The sequence below is a fragment of the Embiotoca jacksoni genome, unplaced genomic scaffold (genome assembly GCF_022577435.1).
Source record: "Embiotoca jacksoni isolate LCO1_2020_lvr unplaced genomic scaffold, fEmbJac1.0.p SCAF_22, whole genome shotgun sequence".
NCBI classification, from domain to species: Eukaryota; Metazoa; Chordata; class Actinopteri; family Embiotocidae; genus Embiotoca; species Embiotoca jacksoni.
This window is the reverse complement of record NW_027185363.1, coordinates 10754622-10776638: the sequence shown is the minus strand read 5'-3', so window position 1 is coordinate 10776638 and position 22017 is coordinate 10754622. Positions and strand designations below refer to the sequence as shown.

Sequence of the window (22017 nt, the reverse complement as noted above, 5' to 3'; positions counted from 1 at the left end):
ATTGCTCGTTACCCCCCTCCCCCCTCTCCACCCCCTCCTCCTCCCAAAACCCACCAACCCCCACCAACCCCCACACCGACCTGCACGCTCGCCACATCGCCTGCGTGCGTGTGACACGGGAGTGGCGGTGGAGGAGACTAACGAGCGAGAGACATGCATGACCCGACATCAGCAGGGAGAGAAGGGAGCAGCCCCGCTGTGCTACTTTTATAACAACCTGCTGCGATCTAATCTCTTTAAAAAAAACAAAAAAACTTAAAAAAAACCAAAAACCTGATTACTAAACCTTTTCTGTCCTTTTCAAGACAACTGATGCTTGTAGTTTCAAAAGAATCCCCTGCTCCTCAGATAAAACGGCACCCTCTTTTCTTTTTGGTCTCCCGTAATCGCTGCTCCCCGCTGCACAGATCACATCATCAAAGCTGTGGGAGTCTGTGTGCTCCGTGCATCACCAGACCACAAAAGGTGGAAAGCCTCAGCAGCAGCTTGCAGAGCGTGATTCCTGCCACATGAGGGCGGCGATCAGCTGCTGTGCTCCAAGGAGAAAGAACAAAAGGAGCAGACGGATAAAAGACTTTATTCTCGGAGCATAGAAACGTATCACAGATTTAAAATATACACGGGTGGAAAAGAAGCTGTACAAAGTTGATTTTTCTACTTCAAGATTCAAAAAGAGAAGAAATGTTAACTTCTTTCTTGAACAATATGAGACATAAAAGGCTTTTACAAGAACTGTGTGTGACATTTTGGCCCGAACACAAACAAACCAGCAGCCCCGTATCAATACATCTGCCTCTGACATTTCAGTTCTGTTTTTGTTTTCCTCCACACACACAAAAAAAAAAAAAAGAAAAAAAGAATCCAAACGACTCAATGTCAGCTGTATAATTTTCTGATCCCGGCCCCGTCATTCAATCCCAAAGAGTGCACACAAATGCTCAGATGCTGGTCCAGAACCAGCAGTTTGTGATTGGCTTTATCTGTATTGTTGCATAGTTAGAGGAAAGTTAAAGATCGAGGTGTTTGTTCAGGCTGCAGCTTCACATCTCTGGCTGAACAGCTCCTCCACCACTTTGGGGTCGGCCAGCGTGGAGAGGTCGCCCAGGTCCTTCTCGTTGCGGGCGATCTGCCGGAGGATTCGCCTCATGATCTTCCCTGAAGAGGAAGAGGAGGCAAGTGTTAGTGACGAGGAGGGCAGAGGAAGGGGACGCCGGGTTAAATAGGTGTTAAGTCGTTACCTGAGCGAGTTTTCGGGAGCGCTGGGGCATTTTGAATAAAATCTGGAGTGGCGATTGGTCCAATTTTCTCCCTCACTAAGAGGAGAGGACAGAAATCAGTGCAGAATAACGTTTGTCTGGGCTGAAATCCAAAGATAACTTCTTTACATAACTTTACATATTTCACCGACAAAAAAAAAACTGTCTGCTTCCATACAAAGATGATTAAAAGGGCATGTCCTTTTGTGAATGATGGGGAGCTTCTAGCTTTATTTTTCATAGCTGTGTGTGTGTGTGTAGAGTTATACACAAATCATTCACATTATAAATATAGTATGATATTACAGAACTGTGGCTGTAATAGCAAAACCTGAATCTATTTGATCTCATTGTTGAAGTATTAAATGGGTAGCAGAAAGTAAAAAAATAAAATAAAAGGAAGATATGAGATAAAACAAAACATTAAAAGACTTTAAAGAAAATCCAAGTGCCCTATTTATCCCACGTGTCTTTTAGCTGCATTGAATTCTGGTCTTTTGAAGCATCTGCAGTTGATGATAATGTTTTCTCTTCTCTGAGTTTTATTTTCTGATAAAGTTGAATATCGGTGCAAAAAGTTTTTAAAAAGCCAATGTTTTAGGATTCATGTTCATAGCACACAATGGTTCATCTTAGAGGTACGTTGCTGAGTTGTTGCTCCCCTCTAAGCCCGAGTGAGTCCCGGCTCAGGACTGAAGGTGGCCCGGCTTTTACCGCCCACGCCTCTCGGCCCTGAAACTCCCTGCCGGAGAATCGGAGGCTCACAGGATCAGTGACGCTCGCCGTGTGATAGTTTGACTCTGAGGACAATCGGTGTCCAGCTGATATGCTGATGTGTTGTGTTTTAAATCATGTAAATATTGAAAACGAAAGCATTTTTACTTTTAAAGATGTGATGGCCCTTCATTCAACCAATGACTTTCTTGTACGCAAAGGTTTTCTGAAGCTTCTTTAATATAATGCTGCTCTATTATCTATTTTGGATTTTTCTATGAAAATAAGAACGTTTCCTGTCAGGCTGCATGATGAACTACAGACTTCACTCGAAGCTGTTTTTAACTGCGAGTCAACTGAGACACACAAACACAAAAATGTACAATTAAATTACACAGTGAAGAATCCTCAAAATAAGTCCTTTTTTTTAAGTGGATTTTTCCTTTGAGCTCTGAAGCGTGGCAGCCTCACCCTTTCTCTTGAGCTCCTCCACCAGTGTGCGGTTGAACTCCCTGCTGTGTTTCAGGGTCACAAAGCAGTAGAGACACTCTCCCTTCACCTTGTGAGGTCGGCTCACCACGGCAGCCTCCGCCACAGCCGGGTGCTCCGTCAGAGCCGCCTCCACCTCCGCTGTGCTCATCAAGTGGCCTGGAGGACAGAATAAAACCTCCAAAGTCATGAACGACAAAATGATGAATGAACACAAGATTTCTGGAGAGGAAAACTGACGACAGAAATGTGTTTGAGACGTTACATGCGGGACCATTTGATTTTATTCGTTTAAAATTATGTAACAGAATACAAATAACTCAGTTTGGTGTTGTTATAACTTTCTTTTTTTTCTTTTTTTTTGTGGAGGTTTTGAGAGGCAGCAGACCTCCCAGCACAGTACCTGACACATTCAGCATGTCGTCTATCCTCCCTGTGATCCAGTAATAGCCGTCTTTATCCCGCCGGCAGCCTGAGAGGGAAGACAAAACAAGTTACATAACCCCCAAGAGAGTTTGTACAGCATCTTATGCTCTCCCTCAAGAGGCACTTTGCTACTTTAGTGAGAAATCAAGACGTAAACGGTGAGTCCTGAGCGACACGTATTCTGAGTGATAGCGGGTGGAAGCTGATTTTTGTGTCTCACCGTCACCGGTCACATAAAAGCCCGGGAACTTCTTGAAGTAGGTGTTCTCAAAGCGTTCGTGGTTTCTGTACACGGTGCGCATTATTCCAGGCCAGGGCCTCCTGAACACCTGCAACAGAGGTGTTACTGCTACTACTGTCTGCTGCTGTTGATAATGATAAGCTTTATTTACTCTGCAAGTTTCAAAACAAAGTACTATACAAGAGTTAAGCACTACGATTAAATCAAATCATGCAAGTAAAAGGGATACATGTGAAAACGCGACAATTAAATAAAACTGTATATATATTAGCATTAAAAATCTGACAGTAAAAGTATAAAATAAGAAAAATGATGCCAGAAAGCAGGAGGAGATACAAAAAATAATCAAACAGAAACGAACAAAAAACAAAGATGTTTACGTACATTTAGATAATAAAACTGATGTTATAGTTGATGAATAAAAGTCGAAACTGCATTTTTCTTTTTCCTTTCCACTGCGTGTATATCTGTTGATCTGCATTAGCTAGCTGCTGCACACCGTTGGTCTTGCAGAGAAAAATGAGGTTGCGTTGAATTAAACCTCACCAGATAACCCTCCGCCTCGCCCTCCAGTTCCTCCCCGTGTTCGTTGAGGATGGTCGGCTCCACCCCGAAGAAGGGAAAGGTCTGAAATATGAATCAAGGACTTAATGCATCTCACAACTGTAATCTTCAATTTAAAACCTCTTGTGTTACTGCAGTGATCTTTAAGCTAAACACAGAAAAGCAGGCAGTGTTTCCTGCTCTGATTTTGTTAAAAAAAAAAAAAAAATATATATATATATATATATTCTGTATGGAAATGTCAGTATGAAGGAGATGCCGTCACTCACAGCTGAGCCTGGTTTCAGCGGTGTAGCAGCAGGAAGTGGCGTCAAGACATGACCTCCCTGCAGAGATATAAGAAAAGAACATTATGTTTACTGGTAAAGTGAACGCCCTAAAGTCCAGAAAACGTTGTCTGAAACTTAATCCGACCTCCAACAAACCTCCTGAGTGTAGCATCGATTGTTAATTACCGTCTCTGTCTGCCAGAAAGTGTCGACCACGGGACATCTGCCCTGACCGACCGCCTCGTGGTACCACTGCCACGCCTCCGGATTGATGGGCTCGCCCACCGTACCCAGAATCCTCAGGCTGGAGAGGTCGTACCTGACAAATCAAAGACGACACGGCTCACGTGTGCACCACTATGTGGTACTCATCATTGTTCAAGGGAAAGGTGGGCTGCAAAGGCATGAAGTCAACATGTTTGCTTTGCTTCCGTCACATCACTATTTATCAACATTTTCTCTGCTTCACAAATGATCTTAAGATGTAAGCAAAGCGATGAAGGTCTTTTGAAAATCAAAGGTGGATATTTTCATACACAAAGGCAGGAAAATCATAAACTCCTCCTGAAGCTTCTGGATTAACATTGTCCAAATATTATATATTTCTCTGAGCTGCAAGATGCATTCACTCACTTCTGCAGCGGTTCACGCCCGTACTTCATTAGTAGGCGGATGGCTGTAGGAGCCGTGTAGAACTTGTTCACTTTGTACTTCTCGATCACTTCCCAGAACCGGCCGACGTGAGGGTGAACAGGGATACCTTCAAACTAGGATAACACACACGTGTACACACACACACACACACACACACACACACACACACACACACACACACACACACACACACACACACAAACGGGGGTGAATCGGGGGACAATAATGCTCCTTAAATGTTGTTTCCTCGTGACACACCGTGCTGATTTGACTCACCAGGACACTCGTGGCACCGTTAGCGAGGGGGCCGTAGGTGATGTAGGAGTGGCCGGTGATCCAGCCGATGTCGGCCGTGCACCAGTACACGTCGTCATGGTGATGGTCGAAAACATATTTGAAGGTCAGCGACGTGTAGAGCAGATAGCCGGCGACGGTGTGGAGAACACCCTGTGCCGCACACAGAGGAGGGGGGGGGGAGGGGGAATGAGGGGTGAAGAGATTATCGGTCGGCACAGGACGCAGACAGAAAAATACGGGGCAGAAGAGACATGCGTGCATTTTTATTACTCATATTGTGGGCACATAAATATTTCATTTTGTAGGACTTGATATCCTCTTAGGGACAAAAAGTTCCAACAATCTAACTCATTAATTTTCATGGAGATGTTAGGTTTATGCCCTTTTAAGTGATGAGATCATGTCGGAGAGATTATTTCATATTATTTGATGCTCTGAGTGCTGTGGTTTGTACAATAACACACCCAAATATAAAAACACAAATGCAATTATAGTGCTTGCAGAGGACGGATAACTTTCTAGGATTTCACTTGTGCCCTTTAGCTAAACCATTAATTATTCCTATTCCACAGCAGATTTTGTAAAAGCCAGCACACTTAATGTCATTACAGGCTTATCAGAATAGAAAATAGACGCTGCGATTTGTTGAAAAGATAAAAGTTTCCTAGAGAATTTACGAGCCAAAACGCAAACATTGTTGTTGGTTTTTTTTCCCCTCTGTCCTTGTGTTTCTGCCATAAAACTCATCTCTATGTGGACCTGCGTCTCACCTTGGGTTTACCAGTGGAGCCGCTGGTGTAGAGGATGAAGAGCGGGTCCTCAGCGTCCAGCCACTCGGGCTCGCACTCGTCAGGAGAGTCTCTCATCGCCTCATCCCACCACACATCGCACTCAGAGTCCCAGGGGGTCTGAACGCAAGCAGAGCAACAGGACATAAGCCTCGTCATCACATCTGCTCACATCGTGTGCCAAATGCACCGGCAGCAACGCAACATGCCAATTTCAAGTGTAAATCGCCGCCCTTTGGAGACATATTCTGGATATTTGGGGAAAACTGTTTTTTTTGGTGATCCACTGAAAAAGTTTAAAACAAGATTAAAAAAAAAGCTCAAGTGTTTATCTTAGTTTGTGAAATGTAGGAGACACAAGGGACTGCAGTGATTTCAATAGAGTTCATGACATAAATCAATGAACAGTATCAGCCCCCCAAAAAGAGCCAAATCAAATGACTTCTAACCTGCAGTGTTTTTGCAAAGACATAAAAGGGAGCTTCATTTAAACATGCAATGATATTATGTCATACATGTTGCCCTAATTAATTTTGTACCTTAGCTGCTGTTGTTTTCCTATTTTATGACAATGCACTTTTAGAAAGTCCAGTATTTTTCGAATTACTTATGTAACATGAAAAGCTGCAGAACTTTACACAACCATTGTGAAACCTGAGAAAACATTTAAAATGCCTGAATTAAAACAAATCAAACCAACAAATGAAGTGACGTATAACACACAGCGTTATATGTGGTTAAAGTGAAGAAGTAAATTGTACCTACATTTTTTTTTTATTTGATTTAAGTGTGACATGAAAAATGTATATTATAATGGAAAACAATTTACTCAAGAAAAGCCAAATCATTGTCCTTAAACATAGACTCACTTTATTTATGATCTAACATAAAAAAAAAAAAAATCCCTCAGGGATTAATAAAGTACCTATCTACCTACCTACCTACCTACCTGTAATTTGTTGCATGCAGCTCCACTTTTCGTCCTCAGTGCATGGTGCTTGACGATGAGGCATTTGGTGACACTGGATGATGCTCTGTGAGGAAATAAAATAAAAGGTCTGAGAGGTAGTAAAAGCATAAAGTCGTTGTTTAATGGATATTGAGTGCGTGAGTTGCTCTTCTTTCAAATAATTTAAGGCGTTTGGATCATTTCTTTGCATTAGTATGTTTTATTCCTATTCCTTTTCCCATTAATCTTACATTTTATGAGAATAATTTCAATTATTTTATCCTATATCATCTTTTTTCAAATGTTTCTCAAATACAGTTTTTAATTATATATATTTTTCATCTGTATATCAGTAGCAGTAGTATGACTGCATAAGTCAAATATGGAGAAAATCAATGATGTTATTGACCAAAGAAATACATAAAATGACAAAAGTCATATAAAACTTGTAATGTTTAACAAACAATTTCACTGTATCTATTTCTTTTCAAATGATACCGCCTAACACACATGCATATCTGTACCCCTGATACTTTGGCCCCCCCCAAAGATAACCCTTCCCAGCAAGCTCACATCCCTCCCTGGCTCCCGTTGCCCGGGAGACGAGCAGTTTGGGCTTCCCTGATGACTCTAAGTGCTCCATGTTTCCCGGCAACCTCGTAATGTAAAAGCCCAGCAGTGTGTTCTTTCAACATCTCTGATAACAGCTGTTTGCACTGTTTTTGTGTGTGTGTGTGTGTGTGTGTGTGTGTGTGTGTGTGTGTGTGTGTGTGTGTGTGTGTGTGTGTGTGTGTGTGTGTGTGTGCGTGTGTGTGTGTCTCCAGTGACTCATATTCCATTACCAGCAGCAGCTCGTGTAAATACGGGCGGCTGCTGACAATTGTGAAACTGTTGGCCTTTTATTCACAACGTACTTATCCCTGCACTTCTGCAGAGCCTCGTCTGCGATCTGCTTCAAGTTGATCAGCTTCTCTCCTCTGTAAACCCCATCTGTATGTTACAAAAAGGATAGAGGGGCACACAGGGAGGTACAGGTGGATGGAGAGACATGGGATGGGGTATCTCTACAGCCGCTGGTGCTACAACACATCACATCCTGGGGCTGCTGTGTTGAAACAGTGTGGTAAAATGCTTGGCTGCTGGCCCTACCTGCGGTCACCAGAACGTTGCTCTGGGCATCCATGATCCTCTCATACAGAGACTCAGAGGAGAAACCTGCAAACTGAAAAGAGAGGAAAATTATGGAAGGAGTTATAGCACTCATTTTAAAGGATTTATAACAGTTAGGATTTACTGAGATTTTGTCTCGTTGCTTAAAAGAGGTCTGAGACACATGCAGGTTTTTCTGGTTTCCCTTTTTTTTGTCTTTTTTTTTTTTTTTACATCCATGAAATGGTTTAAATGATATTACTTACAACAAAAGGTGGCTAATAAATAAAAAAAATTGTATCCACTTGGAGACAGCATAAAAGAGTTCAAAACAAAAATCCTTTCCAAGGTGAACCATATTTATAACATCCAGCAGACATGGAGCAGCATGAGCATTTATTGGGAGCCATGTTTCTGGCCATCTGATGTGCTGTGTTCCAAATAACATACTTCCCTTAGTACACTAACAAATAGTGATTTTACTTGTTCGGACTAGTACTTGTATAGAGCAGCAATTTTGACAGAGTAGCATTATTTCAAATCGCACACTATTGTTCTACACTGACTGTAATTGACCTCAGCATGTGAACACATCACCCGTCAAAATATCTGGAGCTTTAATTATTTTACCCAGAATTGATCATGTTTTTGTGTCCTCTGTTTAACACACTCAATAAACACTGATTCTTCCGTCCAGCAGCAGCAGTGAAAAGGAAACACTTTGGTTCAGTGTTCAGGAACAGTGGCAGCTTTAAAAAAAATTCAGTGAATTATGCTTTTGAAATGTTTAAGTTTGAGTCAGAGGCCGCTGGGCTTTGACCCAACTAGCGTATGTTGCTTCAACCATAACGAGCCAGAATATTTAAGGCTGGTAGATAAAAGTATGCATCTCTGTTCGCAATCCGAGCTGTGGTGTCTTTGATATGACTGTTAAAAATGCAGCAGACACTGGGGTGCACGTTATTCCCTCTCAACACCATTCATAGATGAGTAACCTTGTTTAATCGTAACGAACCAGACGTCCATTAGTTGCTCTTTTATATGATTGCCATTGCTGCGTCCCCGGCCAGATGCTTGTTTTCCCGGCCAAGGTTAATAGTTCACAGAGCATAAAGTTTCAGTGTTGATGACAGCATTATAAATCAGGTCACTGAGGACTCAGCAAAATGTCACGGCGTGAGTGGCGTTGGCCGTCTAGCCCGGCTCCATCTATGATTGAATTGTATGCCAAGTTAATTCATGATTAATATTAACAGTCACATGAGAACCCAAATGGCTGGCTCTTTACCGAAGATCGTCATGTTCCTGAGTTGCATAATATAATAAAAACTCAAAGTTAGGAAATACAAACAATGACAAAGCACAAGACAAGGTCACTTACACTCACAGTCTGCCAACAACAGGCCATAAAAACAACCTCCAGCCGGGAGATATATTTAACAGGGCTGCTAACCTTTGCGTGGAAGGGGAAGGTTAAATATCTAAAATAGCGTTGGCTTGCTTGCCAAATTGCTGCCTTCCCGAACTGGAAACAGCCAGCAAATATCTGACCCATATACTGAGTGCAGGTGCTGTCAGTGCAGCGTTCACACACAAGACAGCTGCTAACTACTGGAGCTGGGCAGTCAGCCCTGACAGAAGCAAGAGGGCAGAACCTGCCCTCTCGCTGAACCAGCTAGTGTTTTCTTGTGGAAATGAGGTCAGAGCAGAAAACGTTGACAAACTACATGTTGATTGTCTGCAAAATGAGAAAAAAAATTAGGGCGACATTTCTGCCACACAGATGAGAACTCATCAGATATGGGTCAAACAGTTCTAGAAAACGATGTGGATGACTCTTGTGGTGATTCTCAATGTGTTGTTCTTGTTTTATTCATGCACCTTGTGAGAACTTGGTACATGAAAATTTAAATTTATGAGCTTGATTTTTTTTTTTTGCCCTATTTCATCTTTTCCAATGTTTCTCAACTACAATTTTTTTTTTATTGATTTTTTTTTTTATCAATAGCAGTAGATGATTGCATAAGTGAAATATGGAGAAAATCAACAATGTTATTGAGAAGAACAATATGAGATTAGGTCACTAGTAGCTCGGGTTAGGGTTACGTAATTTTAGGTGAAGTGTTTGGGAAAAAACGAAAATGTAGATTGATTTTTCACATAAGGCTTATAAAGTAAAATTTTTTTTTTTTTTATAAATTTTAACAATTAAAAAATAAGTATTTCTTTTTATATTCTATGCTATAGTTGTTTTGGACAAAAAAAGTAAACTGTTAATCCTGTTAAGATTGTGAATCAATAACAGAATCAGATTTATTGGCCAGGTGTGTTTACACATACAAGAAATTTTAATCTGATGGTAACTTGCTCACAATGTACTCACACACACACACAAAAAAGGACAGAAATAGATATATAGATATATACAGCTAAAAGTGGTGCAATTGTGCATAGTGCACATATAGGGTGCTTCATCAGCACTTACCACAATAGAGTGAACAGCACCTATCCTGGCACAGGCCAGCATCGTGTAGACGAGCTCAGGGATCATGGGAAGGTAGATGGACACCCTGTCTCCCTTTTTGACGCCTTAATAAAAGAAACAAACACAAATGATTTAATATTTTTAGAAAGGTTAAATTTCAGAAGGAGACACGTCTGGTCAACGGCTCAGCTCAGGTCCAACAACGACAGGGATGCTGGATACGAGCCAGACAATGTACTGTATGTCTGCAACTAGGGCACCGACACACTTACATGTTGAGTTGTGACAAGCATTATTATCATGAGCTAAATGACAACGCTATTATTACACTGTTCATGGGCATATCCTTGACTTTTGATGACGCACTTTTGCACTTGATATATGAAAGATATAGATTGCTGTTTTGTGGGTTTATCACAGTCTGCGATACAGTCTATACGTATACCGGTAATAATCTATAAACGAAAACATTATTGACTTATTTGTGAATAAATAGAAGTCATAACTATTCCGTGTTGCTTTTCTCTGACTTCTGACTGTTAAATATAAATAGGAATGATTTAGTCACATCTGTGTTTGAGCTACTAAACAAGTAATGTTTAAGAAGAAATGCTAAAACGTTTAATAATCTGTAGCTCAATAAAGACTTCTGCTTCTCACCCATTTGTTTGAGCACATTAGCGCAGCGGCAGACATGGCTCAGCAGCTGGCGGTAGGTGATGGTCATGTGATGGTCAGGTGAGTTTCCCTCCCTGAGGAGACAATACACAAAATCAGAAATACATACATGTAAATCTGTTACTGGGTTGCAAAACCTACCTGAGCGTCTATGTCTATGTGTTGTTCACAAACTTCATGTTTTTCAAAGTACTTCCTCGGACAATATGAAGTTGTCCTGTGAGATCTGAGTTCACAGGGGAGATAACCTGTTCCTGTTTTCTGCTAGGTCTATATTAGGTTTGGATGCTTGTCAGGACAGTTATTTGGACAACCATGCAGCACTGTGATTGACAGATCAGCAGCCAGCGGGGCAGAAAATCCTTTGGTGCAGGACACAAGCCAAAAGACTGGAACAACCCAACATCAACCTTATCGCCAGATGGGGAAATGGTGAAATAAGTGATTGCAGTGATGAAACTCTGCAATCATAGATGCAACGTCTATTGATTAAATGACCTGCAGATCATTGACGATGTGATAGCGAATGCTAAATTCGTTAGAATGCTGTTTTATGAGAAATATCCCTCCGACTTGTCTTTACGGTTTACCTACTTCTTTGAGTCTTTTGGGAAACGTGTATCAGAGGAACCGTAAGTGTGGACTTCCTCAGGGGTCAATCATTGGTCCTCTTTAATTCAACATGTTTGCATGTTTCTATTTGCTGAAATTATATAATAACAGCAGTTTCTGTCAAGCGTTTGCACTCAAAGTTCCAAAGAGCCACTGATAAAGCGCATTGAGAAAATCAATGATTCAGCATGTAAACAATCCAGCATTGATTAAAGATGGTTTTATGTGCTATATAAGAATTTACAGCAGAACTTATTATCTGTTGCTGAAAATGAAAATCCAAGTGAGATATCTTGGCATCGTGAAATCAGGCCTAAGTTTTAACAGAGATAATAACGTAGTAGCTGAAGAAGCACTAACAAACAAGATAATACAACTAATCAATGCCTTTGACAGCTGATACTCGTTCAGAACAATGTTGCTTTAGGTCCAAAGAAAGAAGCTGAGCACGTTCCTGCACTTCTCAGCCTCTGCACTGTCTGTCAAAGGATTGGTTCCTTTAATGGTTTAGGACCAAAATACTTCTGAAGCTCTGAGGTCAACTGCCATTAAATCCAAACGGCTGTTTTTAGCTGCAAGGCTGCAGATACTGTTTTAGAAACACATTTTAGAATATCTAAGACTCCTCGCTTAATAGTAGTTAATTGTAAACCAAAGCTGAAAATAGAATGCATGTTCATACTGCTTTACTTTAACTTTGTTTTGTAAACTTTTCAGTCTTTTTAACCCCTCCCTTTTTTTTTTCTTTTTTTTTAGATTAATTTACTGGTCTGCACAATGGGAGATGTTTTGCTTTCCCTTGCCTAAATGGGTAAAGTAAGATCACACTGAGATATATTTATTATGTCTGAAACTAACAGTTATAACAGATAATGCAAACCCATAAGAATATAACGTTGGTGCTAGCTTTAGCAATTCAAATCTGCCTTTTGCAGAAGATGATCATTTATTTTTTATCTAGTAATACTTCAGTTAATATCAAATACCTAAATACATAATGGTTCTCTCACTTTCATTCACACACACAAAAAACATGCTGTTGAGTATATTTAAAATTCAAAGTATATCTTACTTGTATATAATGGTTGGAACATGAAATATAGTATGTAGTATATTAAACCAGATAATAAGAATTCTTTCATGTTAAAGCAATACTAATAAATTGAAATAGAAGCACAACGATGTACCTCTCTGCAGTAACAGTTATCTAAGCATTGTGGAAGGCTTTACTTTTATGTTGTTCCCTATTTATTGTTGGCTTGTTTGTTAAATGAGTGAAATCAGTTAAAAGTTAAAATGCAGACATCTGACATCTGGCATCACTCGTGGCTGCAAAAAAAAAAATAGATGCTGTAACAAGTATGCAAACACATTTGATGATAAAACAGTTTGTTTTTTATCTCCACCTGCCATTCAGTTTTGCAAATTATGTTTGGGCAAGGCTTCAACTAAAGTTATATAAGTGTTTAACTATGGTGTGGTCATTGGTAACGAGCACATCAACACAGCTGAAAGACTATATCCTGATATGGTGCCCTCAAAATGTCATGGAAAACACCTGAGCAGCTACATTACATAACAGAAGTATGTGGTGCAAACAGTGAGACACTCATATGGGTGATCTCCAGTTCCTTTGAACCCCCATGCAGCTGAGCTGGCAGAACAACTTTTTGTTGTTTGCTAAGCTAATTCAGTTGACACAGCAAATGCATGACATAATATGATGTCAAAACAAGATCAAGTATAACTTTTATGATGAATTGTGAATTATATGAATTATTGACAGTCAGTCAATGAGGTTTTACTGTAAGCAGCAAAAACCAGGAAGTTGAAAATAATTTTAATACTTTAGAAGAAACTCAAAAAGATCAAATATTCCACAATATAGCAACTAAATTGAGCTCTTATTGGAGTTTTCTTACTGGAAGATTCAAATAGAAACTGGCTTTTGTATTATAACAAGATACATTAAAAAAAAAGTTGTTGGATTCAAATTGCATGAAATTTGGAGAAATTTAACAAAACGTCCTGGTAAATGTTCAGTATTGATTCCAACAGGAGGAGGATTGAAGCACTGACAGTGTGCTGCCTTCACTGAGGTTTGTTTTGGTGCACTGGAGTCGGCACAAGTGACAGAGCAAGTTATTACTGACTAGAATACCTGACACAACTCCAGCTGGTATTTCCCATCAAAGCCATTATTCCCTCTGGGGAGCATGTTGTTGCTTACCAGTAATAGGCAACCTTTTCACCGAGGTTTCCCTCCCTCACATGCCTGTCCAGGACGTTATAGCACATGTTGGTTTTGGCCCCTTCCATGCATTTGATATATATGTTTCCCTTTGTCACGTCAAAGTTGTACTGCAGCATCGATCCTGTTGCTGGCTTTTTCCAAAAGAACTCATCAGCAATCTCCTTCCAGAAAGCTTAAACAAAGTGATAGTTGTTGTCAGCGTTGCAGGTTGCAGAGTGGGCAGAAGAGCACAGAGAGATACTGTACACAGACAAGCTAGGAGAGATGTGATTGCAAGGAAAATCTGCAAGCATTGCACTAAAAAATACAGACATGTCTGACCTACCTTCTGGATTCTCCATAGACTTCCTGTACAGTGCCAGATAAGAGTTAAAATCAGGCACATGAGCATCCCTCTGCAAGTCATTAGGAGGGTAGTACATTTTGTCCTGAGAGTCAGGGACAACCATCGTGGAAGGACAGATGCAGGCAGGCCTATATCATCTGAGGGCGAGTCAGAAAATGGGTTAATCTGCAGTCACTGCTGATCTGTCTGGATCCTCCCGGGTAAGGTAAGAACACGACAAGGCCTCCTGTACTGAGGCAACACAATTCAGCAAGACCCACCCATAATCCCGATCTGCAGGCTCTGCTCAGTCTGCTTAGTGTCAGGGCAGCCAATCGGCTTACAGGGAGCGGCACTCCCACTTTTTCATTGGATGAGCCCTGCCTGGTCTGCTGATCATATTATGTGTGGATTCAGGCATGCAGAAAGAGGTTTGATCTGAGAGGGAGGTTGATGGGTGCATTCAGAAAAAAATAAAACATAACAGAGGCAGGAATCAACAGTTGTTCACTTAGAGCCAGCAAACAAAATCCCTGTTCGTCAAGGTATTTCTACTATGGGATATTGTACTATAACTTTATTTACATATATTTTCATATTTCATAAGTTTTTATTAATTTAATGTGCATAATTTTTTGTGATTGTTCTTTTGCGCAAGATTCTTGCACAACCCCTGCTTTATTTTAATTTTTTGACTGTAATAACATGACACCACAATTAGTGTAACACTTTTGGACCAGCTTTGTTTTGCATCTCACTACTTTAAAAAAAAAAAAAGTCCATGGTAATGATAAGAAAAATGTATTCACTTGCAAAAAAAACCCTCCAAAATTAACCATAAGAAGGTATAAAAAAAATAAAACACAAAATAATATTTGCCCTTTACAAATTGAATTAAATTATAATGCATCATATAATGTATCAGTCCTAGAAAAATAAACAATGCTATTTCTTGCAACTTTATAATGTTCACTGAAATATATCTATATTCTGACTGCACTGTGTTGATTTTATGTTAATTAGCATGTCGTTTTCAACTCTTGCAATTTCAATTTTATCCATAATTTACAGAGAAGGACCTTTTTGTGTAAAAGCTAAATTATTTCAGCTATCAGGCTATTATTACATTTCATAACTACACTATGTAAAAAAAAAAAAAAAAAAAAAATTTAAAATATAGATGAATTTACCAATATGGAATCTGAATCTGTCACTTGAAAACGGTAGGTCACATACAAAAGCTCAAATGTCCAGATGGCTGTTGGTGTCAGATCATCTGGTTGTTGTTTTTTTTCTTCCAAATCTGAATCTGGGATCGATTCAGTGGCGCAGCGACTGACGTACGGGGAGGCGTGCGTCGTACGTCAGACATTGCTAATCGAACGTGAGCGAACTCGCTTTGTGTTGCCGTCCCGTCCATTTGCTAAACGCGCCGGGACCAAACTTCAAGCCCCCCCGAGATGTTTCTGACGGCGGCTGTTCGCTCCGCAGCGTCGCAGGCGGTATGGTTGGGGTGTTTTGTACGGTCCAGGGTACAGATTTAAACGCCGTAATGACTAATTTGGAGATAAAACGCCGTGACTCTTGACAAGGGCACGTAGCGGAGGCCGCTAAGCTAACTGATATTGGGTAGCAGCAGCATTGCGAACTAACTCGGCCTGCTGCTGTCAAACGTTTACAAGGTGATTTCTGGAGAAATGAGCAATGTAAAGATGACTGTGACTTTTGATATTTGATGGCTATAGTACAGGAAAGCTTTGGCATTTGAATCACTGGCACTGTTGAGTGCATATACGGCAGCATTTGCATAAAAGTATAAATCAAAACACTGGATATTTTACTTTGTCGTATATCACGCTCAAGTTTTATTTATGTGTTTTGAGTTGCAACCAAAACTTGGTTTATTATTCTTCCTAAATATACCTCCCAAGAATTAAGCCTTAGTTATTTAACATGGAGGACTTCAGTCTCTGGGACTTTTCATGTCCTTTCAGGTAGTTTCCAAAAGTCTTACCTTTTCAAAGTGTCACTTCTTCAAAAAAAAAAAAATTGGGGGGGGGGGGGGGGGGGGGGAATAATTTCAAATTAAAATGTTAAAATTGATATTAGATAACTTGGTTCAACACTGCAATCAGTTTGCTCTCATCAGGTCAGCAGGTATTTGACCTGTAACCTTCTGTGTTTGCAGGTCAGGGGTCTGCACCTGTCCGCTGCACGCGCCGGAGCCGGCGGCATCTTTGTGGTAAGTCACAGTTTCTTCAGTTTCGGGCATGAAGTGTGCGGAAGATGTCAAAGAAAGAGGAGCTGCCGATGCTGTGCGTGATCAGCCGTAACATTTCAACCGCTGACAGGTGAAGCATAAAGTAAAACCAGTTCAGTCTGATTGTGAAGTTCAGATTTTTATTTTTTTTTATGGTCATTTTGGAGACTGTAAAATGCGGTGCTGTTCAACTGGACTGGGTTCTATTCAGAGGTGAACGCCTCGCAATTCGGTTTCGGCGTTGAACACAACATTGTGGGTTTCAGTGGATCATCAGTTTATCGGAACAGTTGTCCATTATTTAGTTTTTTTGTGGCCTCTGCGAGTGGGATATGTTTTTTTTTTTTTTGTGTGCAATAGTTCCCAAAACATTTGGGTTATCTGCCCATTTAACTTCGTGATTGTTCATGAAACAAGTTTTGTTTTACTCCCGTGTTTATATAAAATACCAATTTAAAAAAAAAAATCCACAACTATTCATTTTAGTCAGTTGAGTTTTATAAACTGTATTTACCCTTATTGCATGACAATATTGTTTGAAGTAGTTTTAGAATTCATTAGCTAATAATACTAATGTGAAATTTTGACCAATGCGTAATTATGCAGTATGTTTATGTTCTTGTTGGAGTAATCCCGAAGGTATTTGTTTTCCAAAAACTCTTAATTTATCCAGGGAGCTACCTTTAGAGCCTGTTGGACCCACGCGACAACATCACATTCTCGTGCAATGGAAACACGCTATGGTTTCAGAGTCCCTTGATAGTAAACGTGTTTTTGGCCTGTGTTTAGACGAATTTAAAAAAAAAAAAAAAAAAAATCTTCTGGCACTCTTCTTCAATCAGGAATCTTTGACATTTTTTAAGGTCAAACACCATTACATTTTAAGTTGTTCTTGTTCTTAATTGCACTAAGGATGTTTGCTGCTCACAAGGGGGCAGTGTGTGCAGAAGCAGAAATAATAATCATGTGTGTTGAGTTTCTTCTACAGTCGGTTTGTAGCACCTGTTTCCCTTCGGGGCTTACATGGCGGCTTATCAATATTTCATCAGATACTGTTAGCCGCTCATAAACCTGCTACTTGTTGTTAATTAAAGCTTCGAGGTTTTAATAGCTTGTGAACAGGATTTGATGTACGTCTGCTAATAAATTTTAATTGGAGATGAATTGGGGCAATTATATATTCGGTGCAAACCAATGTTAACGTTCCTTTAACGTGATGCTGTTTGCGTTTCAGCACAGAGACACTCCCGACAACAACCCTGATATCCCGTTTGAGTTCACTGAGGAGAACAAAAAGGTGGGCTTGACAGCTGTGTTCAACTGTACTTTTGACTGATGTGGTTTTTCTTTTCTTTTAAGTAGCAATATCTGATATTTTCCCACTTGTACATGTAACCTTTAATTTACATTTTTGAGTGAATCTTAATCCTTTCAGAGATGCCCTTATTAGGTGAATTGCTCTTAGGATGATAATAATTGTATTTTGTTTTGACCCTCTCTACCTTTGTTTGAGCGTGGCAATATTTTGTCTAAGTGTTTTTTTATTTATTTATAAAGAGCTCAAAGATGATACTGTCTACTTAGCACTGTACAGGAAAATGCTGACACTCACAAAGAGTTTTCTTAAAATTATGCAATTTTTCTTGCATTGTAAATGTCTGTGCAGGGAAACATTTTCTATTAACATTGTTCCAGAGTTTTAAATTGGTCTGACTTAGATTACAACAGAGAAATTTGGATCCTGAACTGCACAGTCATCGTAAAATATCTTTTTATTTTATCTGCAGAGGATTGAGGCCATCATTTCTATGTACCCCACTGGACACAAGCAGGCGGCGACCATCCCAGTCTTGGATTTAGCCCAGAGGCAGCACGGATGGCTCCCCATCTTCGTCATGAACAAGGCACAGTGATTTTTCTCCGATTTGTTGTCCAGCAGTGTGATGCCAGTGTTTTTTTTCCTACAACTAAAATCACATGTTTATGAATTCTCATACACCAGAACGTTGTTGGCATCATTTAAGTGAGCCTTAAATATTCTGTAACTGTATTAATTCAGGTTGCCGAGGTGGTGGAAGTCCCTCCAATGAGAGTGTATGAAGTAGCCACTTTCTATACGATGTTCCTGCGTCAGCCTGTGGGAAAATACTTCATTCAGATCTGCACAACAACACCGTGCATGCTCTGCAACTCCGACAGCATCCTGGAGGCCCTCCAAAACAAACTGGGTAAGAGAGTCATTTTCCATCTAACGCTGAGAAACCAATGAAGAGATGGAAACGAAGATGGAATTTTTTTTTTTTTTTTATTGTGTATGTTTGAGATAAACAGAAATCGGGAACAAGCATGTAAATATACAGTTGTCGGTGGTATTCAAACAACAGCGAGTTGTAGCAGCAAACAAGAAAACACACAACACTGAAATGAAGCCGGGAAACTGTTAACATACTTCAGCCCGTGAGACATTTAACAGAAGACGCTCATTTGTTTGTTCTTTCAATCAGGCAAATCGTGAGGTTTTACTTTTCGTCGTACCTCGCCTATAGTGTTGCAGCTGTGTCGCGTCGGGCGCGACTGCTCGAGCTGAAAATATTTGTTCTTTCTGTAACACGATCTGTAGATTGTCAGAAGGGATCAGTTGAACATAAAGCTTTTCTTCATTTGTTTCTCCGCAGGTATCAAGGTTGGAGAAACCACTCCGGACAAGATGTTCACGCTAATAGAAGTGGAATGTCTGGGTGCCTGTGTGAATGCGCCGATGGTCCAGATCAATGACAACTATTATGTGAGTGTCTGACTACTCTAAGCAGGTGGCTTCCCGACTGAACGTTGTAACTACGTTAACAAAATTAGGTTAAAGCCCTGAAATGGGTTTTGTGAAGAATGTCTGCAGAGAATACATCTCTCAGCCCTATTTCTGGAGTGTTATATATACATTTTTTTGTCCTTTAAAAGCCACTGCAGGTGTGGCACGATCTACACAAAGACATGAACGGGGTCGACATTGAAGACTGTGTCAGAAATATAACCAGCCTTACATTAATAATAATAATATGACTGGAATAACAAGTGATGTCTCGTCTATGAATTCGGTTTGGGGGGTTGGGGGGGGGGGGGGGGGGGGGATCGATTTCATGAGCCAAATGTGATGTGAAAAGTTTTCTTTTTGGATTTGTGGTGAAACGTTACGTGGAACTACTTCTACTACTACTTCTGCCCTCAATGACAAGTTACAGTTACTGCGAGCTTTGCACGAGTGAATGACCCAATTACAGCAAACATAGGAGGAATTCTCTGCAACACCTCAAACTGCTGAGGCGTGATCGTCACAGCGAGACAAGTTCGACGTGTTAACACCGAGAGTAAAGCAGCGCTGGCTTCAGCATTTCACGTGAATAATTAGCACACAGAAACGCACACAGTCTTTGGATATTGGATTAATTCAGTCATTATTACATGCATTTAGTTTAATTCGAGATGATACCGTTCGCGAATAAGCGCTCGTATGTGTGTCAGGACATTCAGGGCTTTTAAATCTGGAGGTAGAAGCTTAGGAGGAGCTCTGAGGCGGCATTAGCGTGGCTGCACAGATACGCCTGTTGAACACCCTGGAATAGAAAAGCCTTTATACACGTTACGAGATGCAAAACAATGCAATAATTGAAGCCCCTTTTTAACACGAATGTTGTCGGATGAGAGTCGACATTAATTAGGAATTTAAAACGTCGTCACAAATTCGGTTGGGTGTGAAATGTTGTTTCCGCTCTGTCATAAGGTTGATGGGCTACAACTTTAGTTGCCTGTTAAAAACAACTTAAATATACAGTATTGGACTCGGTTTTAACCTCTTTAGCACCGACTAGGATTAAAACAAAACCTGCCAAGGAGGGTTTGAACTGCGCTGACAATTAAAGCCAACTTTTTATTACCTTTTATATGGAGAACTGTCAAAAAAAAAAGTGGATCGGATAACAACCGACTGCTGCTATAAGTGATGCAGCTTTTGGAATAAATTATTGACGGCGCCGAATCATCTGCTGCTGTATGGTGACATTGCATTAGAGATGAGAGTGCAAAGCCCTGCATGTCCTATTGTCACTGACAAATTATGTTGAAATTTGAAGAAAAAAAAGATTATTTAAGGCGATTTGTTCATTTTTGTCTGCCAGTGTCAATCCTACATTCACGTCTGGATAACAATACCTTTTTTTTTTGTTTGTTTTAAATGAGCTATAATCATCGTAACCTGCTTTCATTGCAAAAGTAGCATTTTGACTCTGAAACTTCCCACTTTTTCTTTAGATAAAAAAAAAAAAAAAAAAAAGGTTTTTATACAGCTTGAAGGATGTGAAAATCATAGCGTGAGACCTGGCAGCGCACTATTCTGCTTTCTCCTCATGTATGCTGCTCTCTTCTTGTTTCTAGGAGGACCTGACACCAAAGGATATGGACGATATTATTGACGAACTTAAAGCAGGCCGAATCCCACCACCAGGACCCAGGTACATGCAAAACGTGCACAGTAGATGAATTTGTGTATTTTTCAGCTGATAAGAGTTTGGAATTTCCAGTCGTACAGTATGTACTCCCGATTGCAAATGACAACATGTTTTCTTTTTCCACAGGGGCGGCCGTTTCTCCTGCGAGCCCGCAGGTGGATTGACTTCTCTGACAGAGCCGCCCACCGGACCAGGGTTCGGCGTAAGATCGGACCTGTAGACATGTTCGGGCCGCCCTCTGCTTGTTACGAAAGCGAGTTGTCCCCGAAGCCATTGTGTTTAACTCAAACACGTTGTGTAAATAAACTGTTCATGAACCTGTTCCCTAGGTGTCAGTGTGTCACTTCCAGGGATTCCAACAAAAAGACAAGATCATAATTTTAAACAGATCTGTTGTAAAGACGATGCATCTGCTTTTAACGGTAAATAGCTACCCCTCTTCTTCTGGGGGGGAATTGACCATTTGGTCGGCTATCACAAACCTTTAGCTCATATGTGCTGCGGAAGAAGGAAAGGTTACAACACAGTTTCCATTAACAATGCCAAGTAGCTTTTCTTAAATTCTTTGTCTCTGTCTTGAGCAAGTACGGGACATGAAATGGTTCCCTACCCGTTTATCTTCCAACAGAGAAATTCTTGATAATAATTTCACACAAAATAGATTTAATATTAGTCCTAAACGCTACACGCAATGTCACAGATTACATGCAGACATTTCATCCAATATTAGCTCAACTGAATTCATATGATGGTCAAACCTTTTGCAATTTATTATTTCTGAATATTATAGTTTTAAGCATCCAAAAGCAAATTAAGATTGTTTAATTGTTGAAATGATTACAATTCAAGTAACACAGGTATATTTAGTTTTGACTTGTGTAAATAAAAACATATACGTATACACACAATTGGTATACTTAAAACTAGATTGTGGCTATCATTTAAGGGAACATGGTGGCAAATTATAGGCTTTTAAATTAAAACTTTGACCAGTCAAAATGTAATTACAGCCTTCTTCATTTAAAAAAGGTTTTGACTAGTCACGTTAATACGTTCAAGCTGTTCTACGATAAACCTTCTCGCCATCGCCTTCAACAACACGGGCCCC

At 40.2% G+C, this 22017-nt stretch overlaps 2 protein-coding genes across 2 annotated transcripts; one reads left to right on the top strand and one right to left on the bottom strand.

The window, feature by feature from the left end:
• Nucleotides 1-561: 561 nt before the first annotated feature.
• acss2l (acyl-CoA synthetase short chain family member 2 like) lies at nucleotides 562-14419 on the bottom strand. The gene is made up of 18 exons (XM_069157918.1): nucleotides 14151-14419; nucleotides 13802-13997; nucleotides 10942-11033; nucleotides 10282-10385; nucleotides 7797-7869; nucleotides 7562-7637; nucleotides 6648-6732; nucleotides 5681-5818; nucleotides 4890-5060; nucleotides 4593-4726; nucleotides 4146-4278; nucleotides 3960-4016; nucleotides 3673-3753; nucleotides 3106-3214; nucleotides 2863-2931; nucleotides 2442-2618; nucleotides 1239-1313; nucleotides 562-1155 (listed from the first exon to the last, which is right to left on the bottom strand). The coding sequence occupies exons 1-18, from the start codon at nucleotides 14272-14274 to the stop codon at nucleotides 1028-1030; spliced, it is 2022 nt and encodes a 673-aa protein (XP_069014019.1). The 5' UTR covers nucleotides 14275-14419; the 3' UTR covers nucleotides 562-1027.
• Nucleotides 14420-15527: 1108 nt separating this feature from the next.
• ndufv2 (NADH:ubiquinone oxidoreductase core subunit V2) lies at nucleotides 15528-21233 on the top strand. Its single transcript, XM_069157919.1, has 8 exons — nucleotides 15528-15652; nucleotides 16339-16392; nucleotides 17645-17707; nucleotides 18198-18314; nucleotides 18470-18638; nucleotides 19086-19195; nucleotides 20836-20912; nucleotides 21036-21233. The coding sequence occupies exons 1-8, from the start codon at nucleotides 15611-15613 to the stop codon at nucleotides 21127-21129; spliced, it is 726 nt and encodes a 241-aa protein (XP_069014020.1). The 5' UTR covers nucleotides 15528-15610; the 3' UTR covers nucleotides 21130-21233.
• Nucleotides 21234-22017: the final 784 nt, after the last annotated feature.

Excerpts from the sequence above, each read along its gene's own strand:
- acss2l (XM_069157918.1), bottom strand. The coding sequence starts at position 14,274 with ATGGTTGTCCCTGACTCTCAGGACAAAATGTACTACCCTCCTAATGAC. Across the intron at positions 4,727-4,889 it reads ACGGTGCCACGAGTGTCCTG|TTTGAAGGTATCCCTGTTCA; the intron begins GTGAGTCAAATC and ends GTGTTATCCTAG. Across the intron at positions 4,017-4,145 it reads CTTTCTGGCAGACAGAGACG|GGAGGTCATGTCTTGACGCC; the intron begins GTAATTAACAAT and ends ATATCTCTGCAG.
- ndufv2 (XM_069157919.1), top strand. The coding sequence starts at position 15,611 with ATGTTTCTGACGGCGGCTGTTCGCTCCGCAGCGTCGCAGGCG. Across the intron at positions 17,708-18,197 it reads TCACTGAGGAGAACAAAAAG|AGGATTGAGGCCATCATTTC; the intron begins GTGGGCTTGACA and ends TTTTATCTGCAG. Across the intron at positions 19,196-20,835 it reads AGATCAATGACAACTATTAT|GAGGACCTGACACCAAAGGA; the intron begins GTGAGTGTCTGA and ends TCTTGTTTCTAG.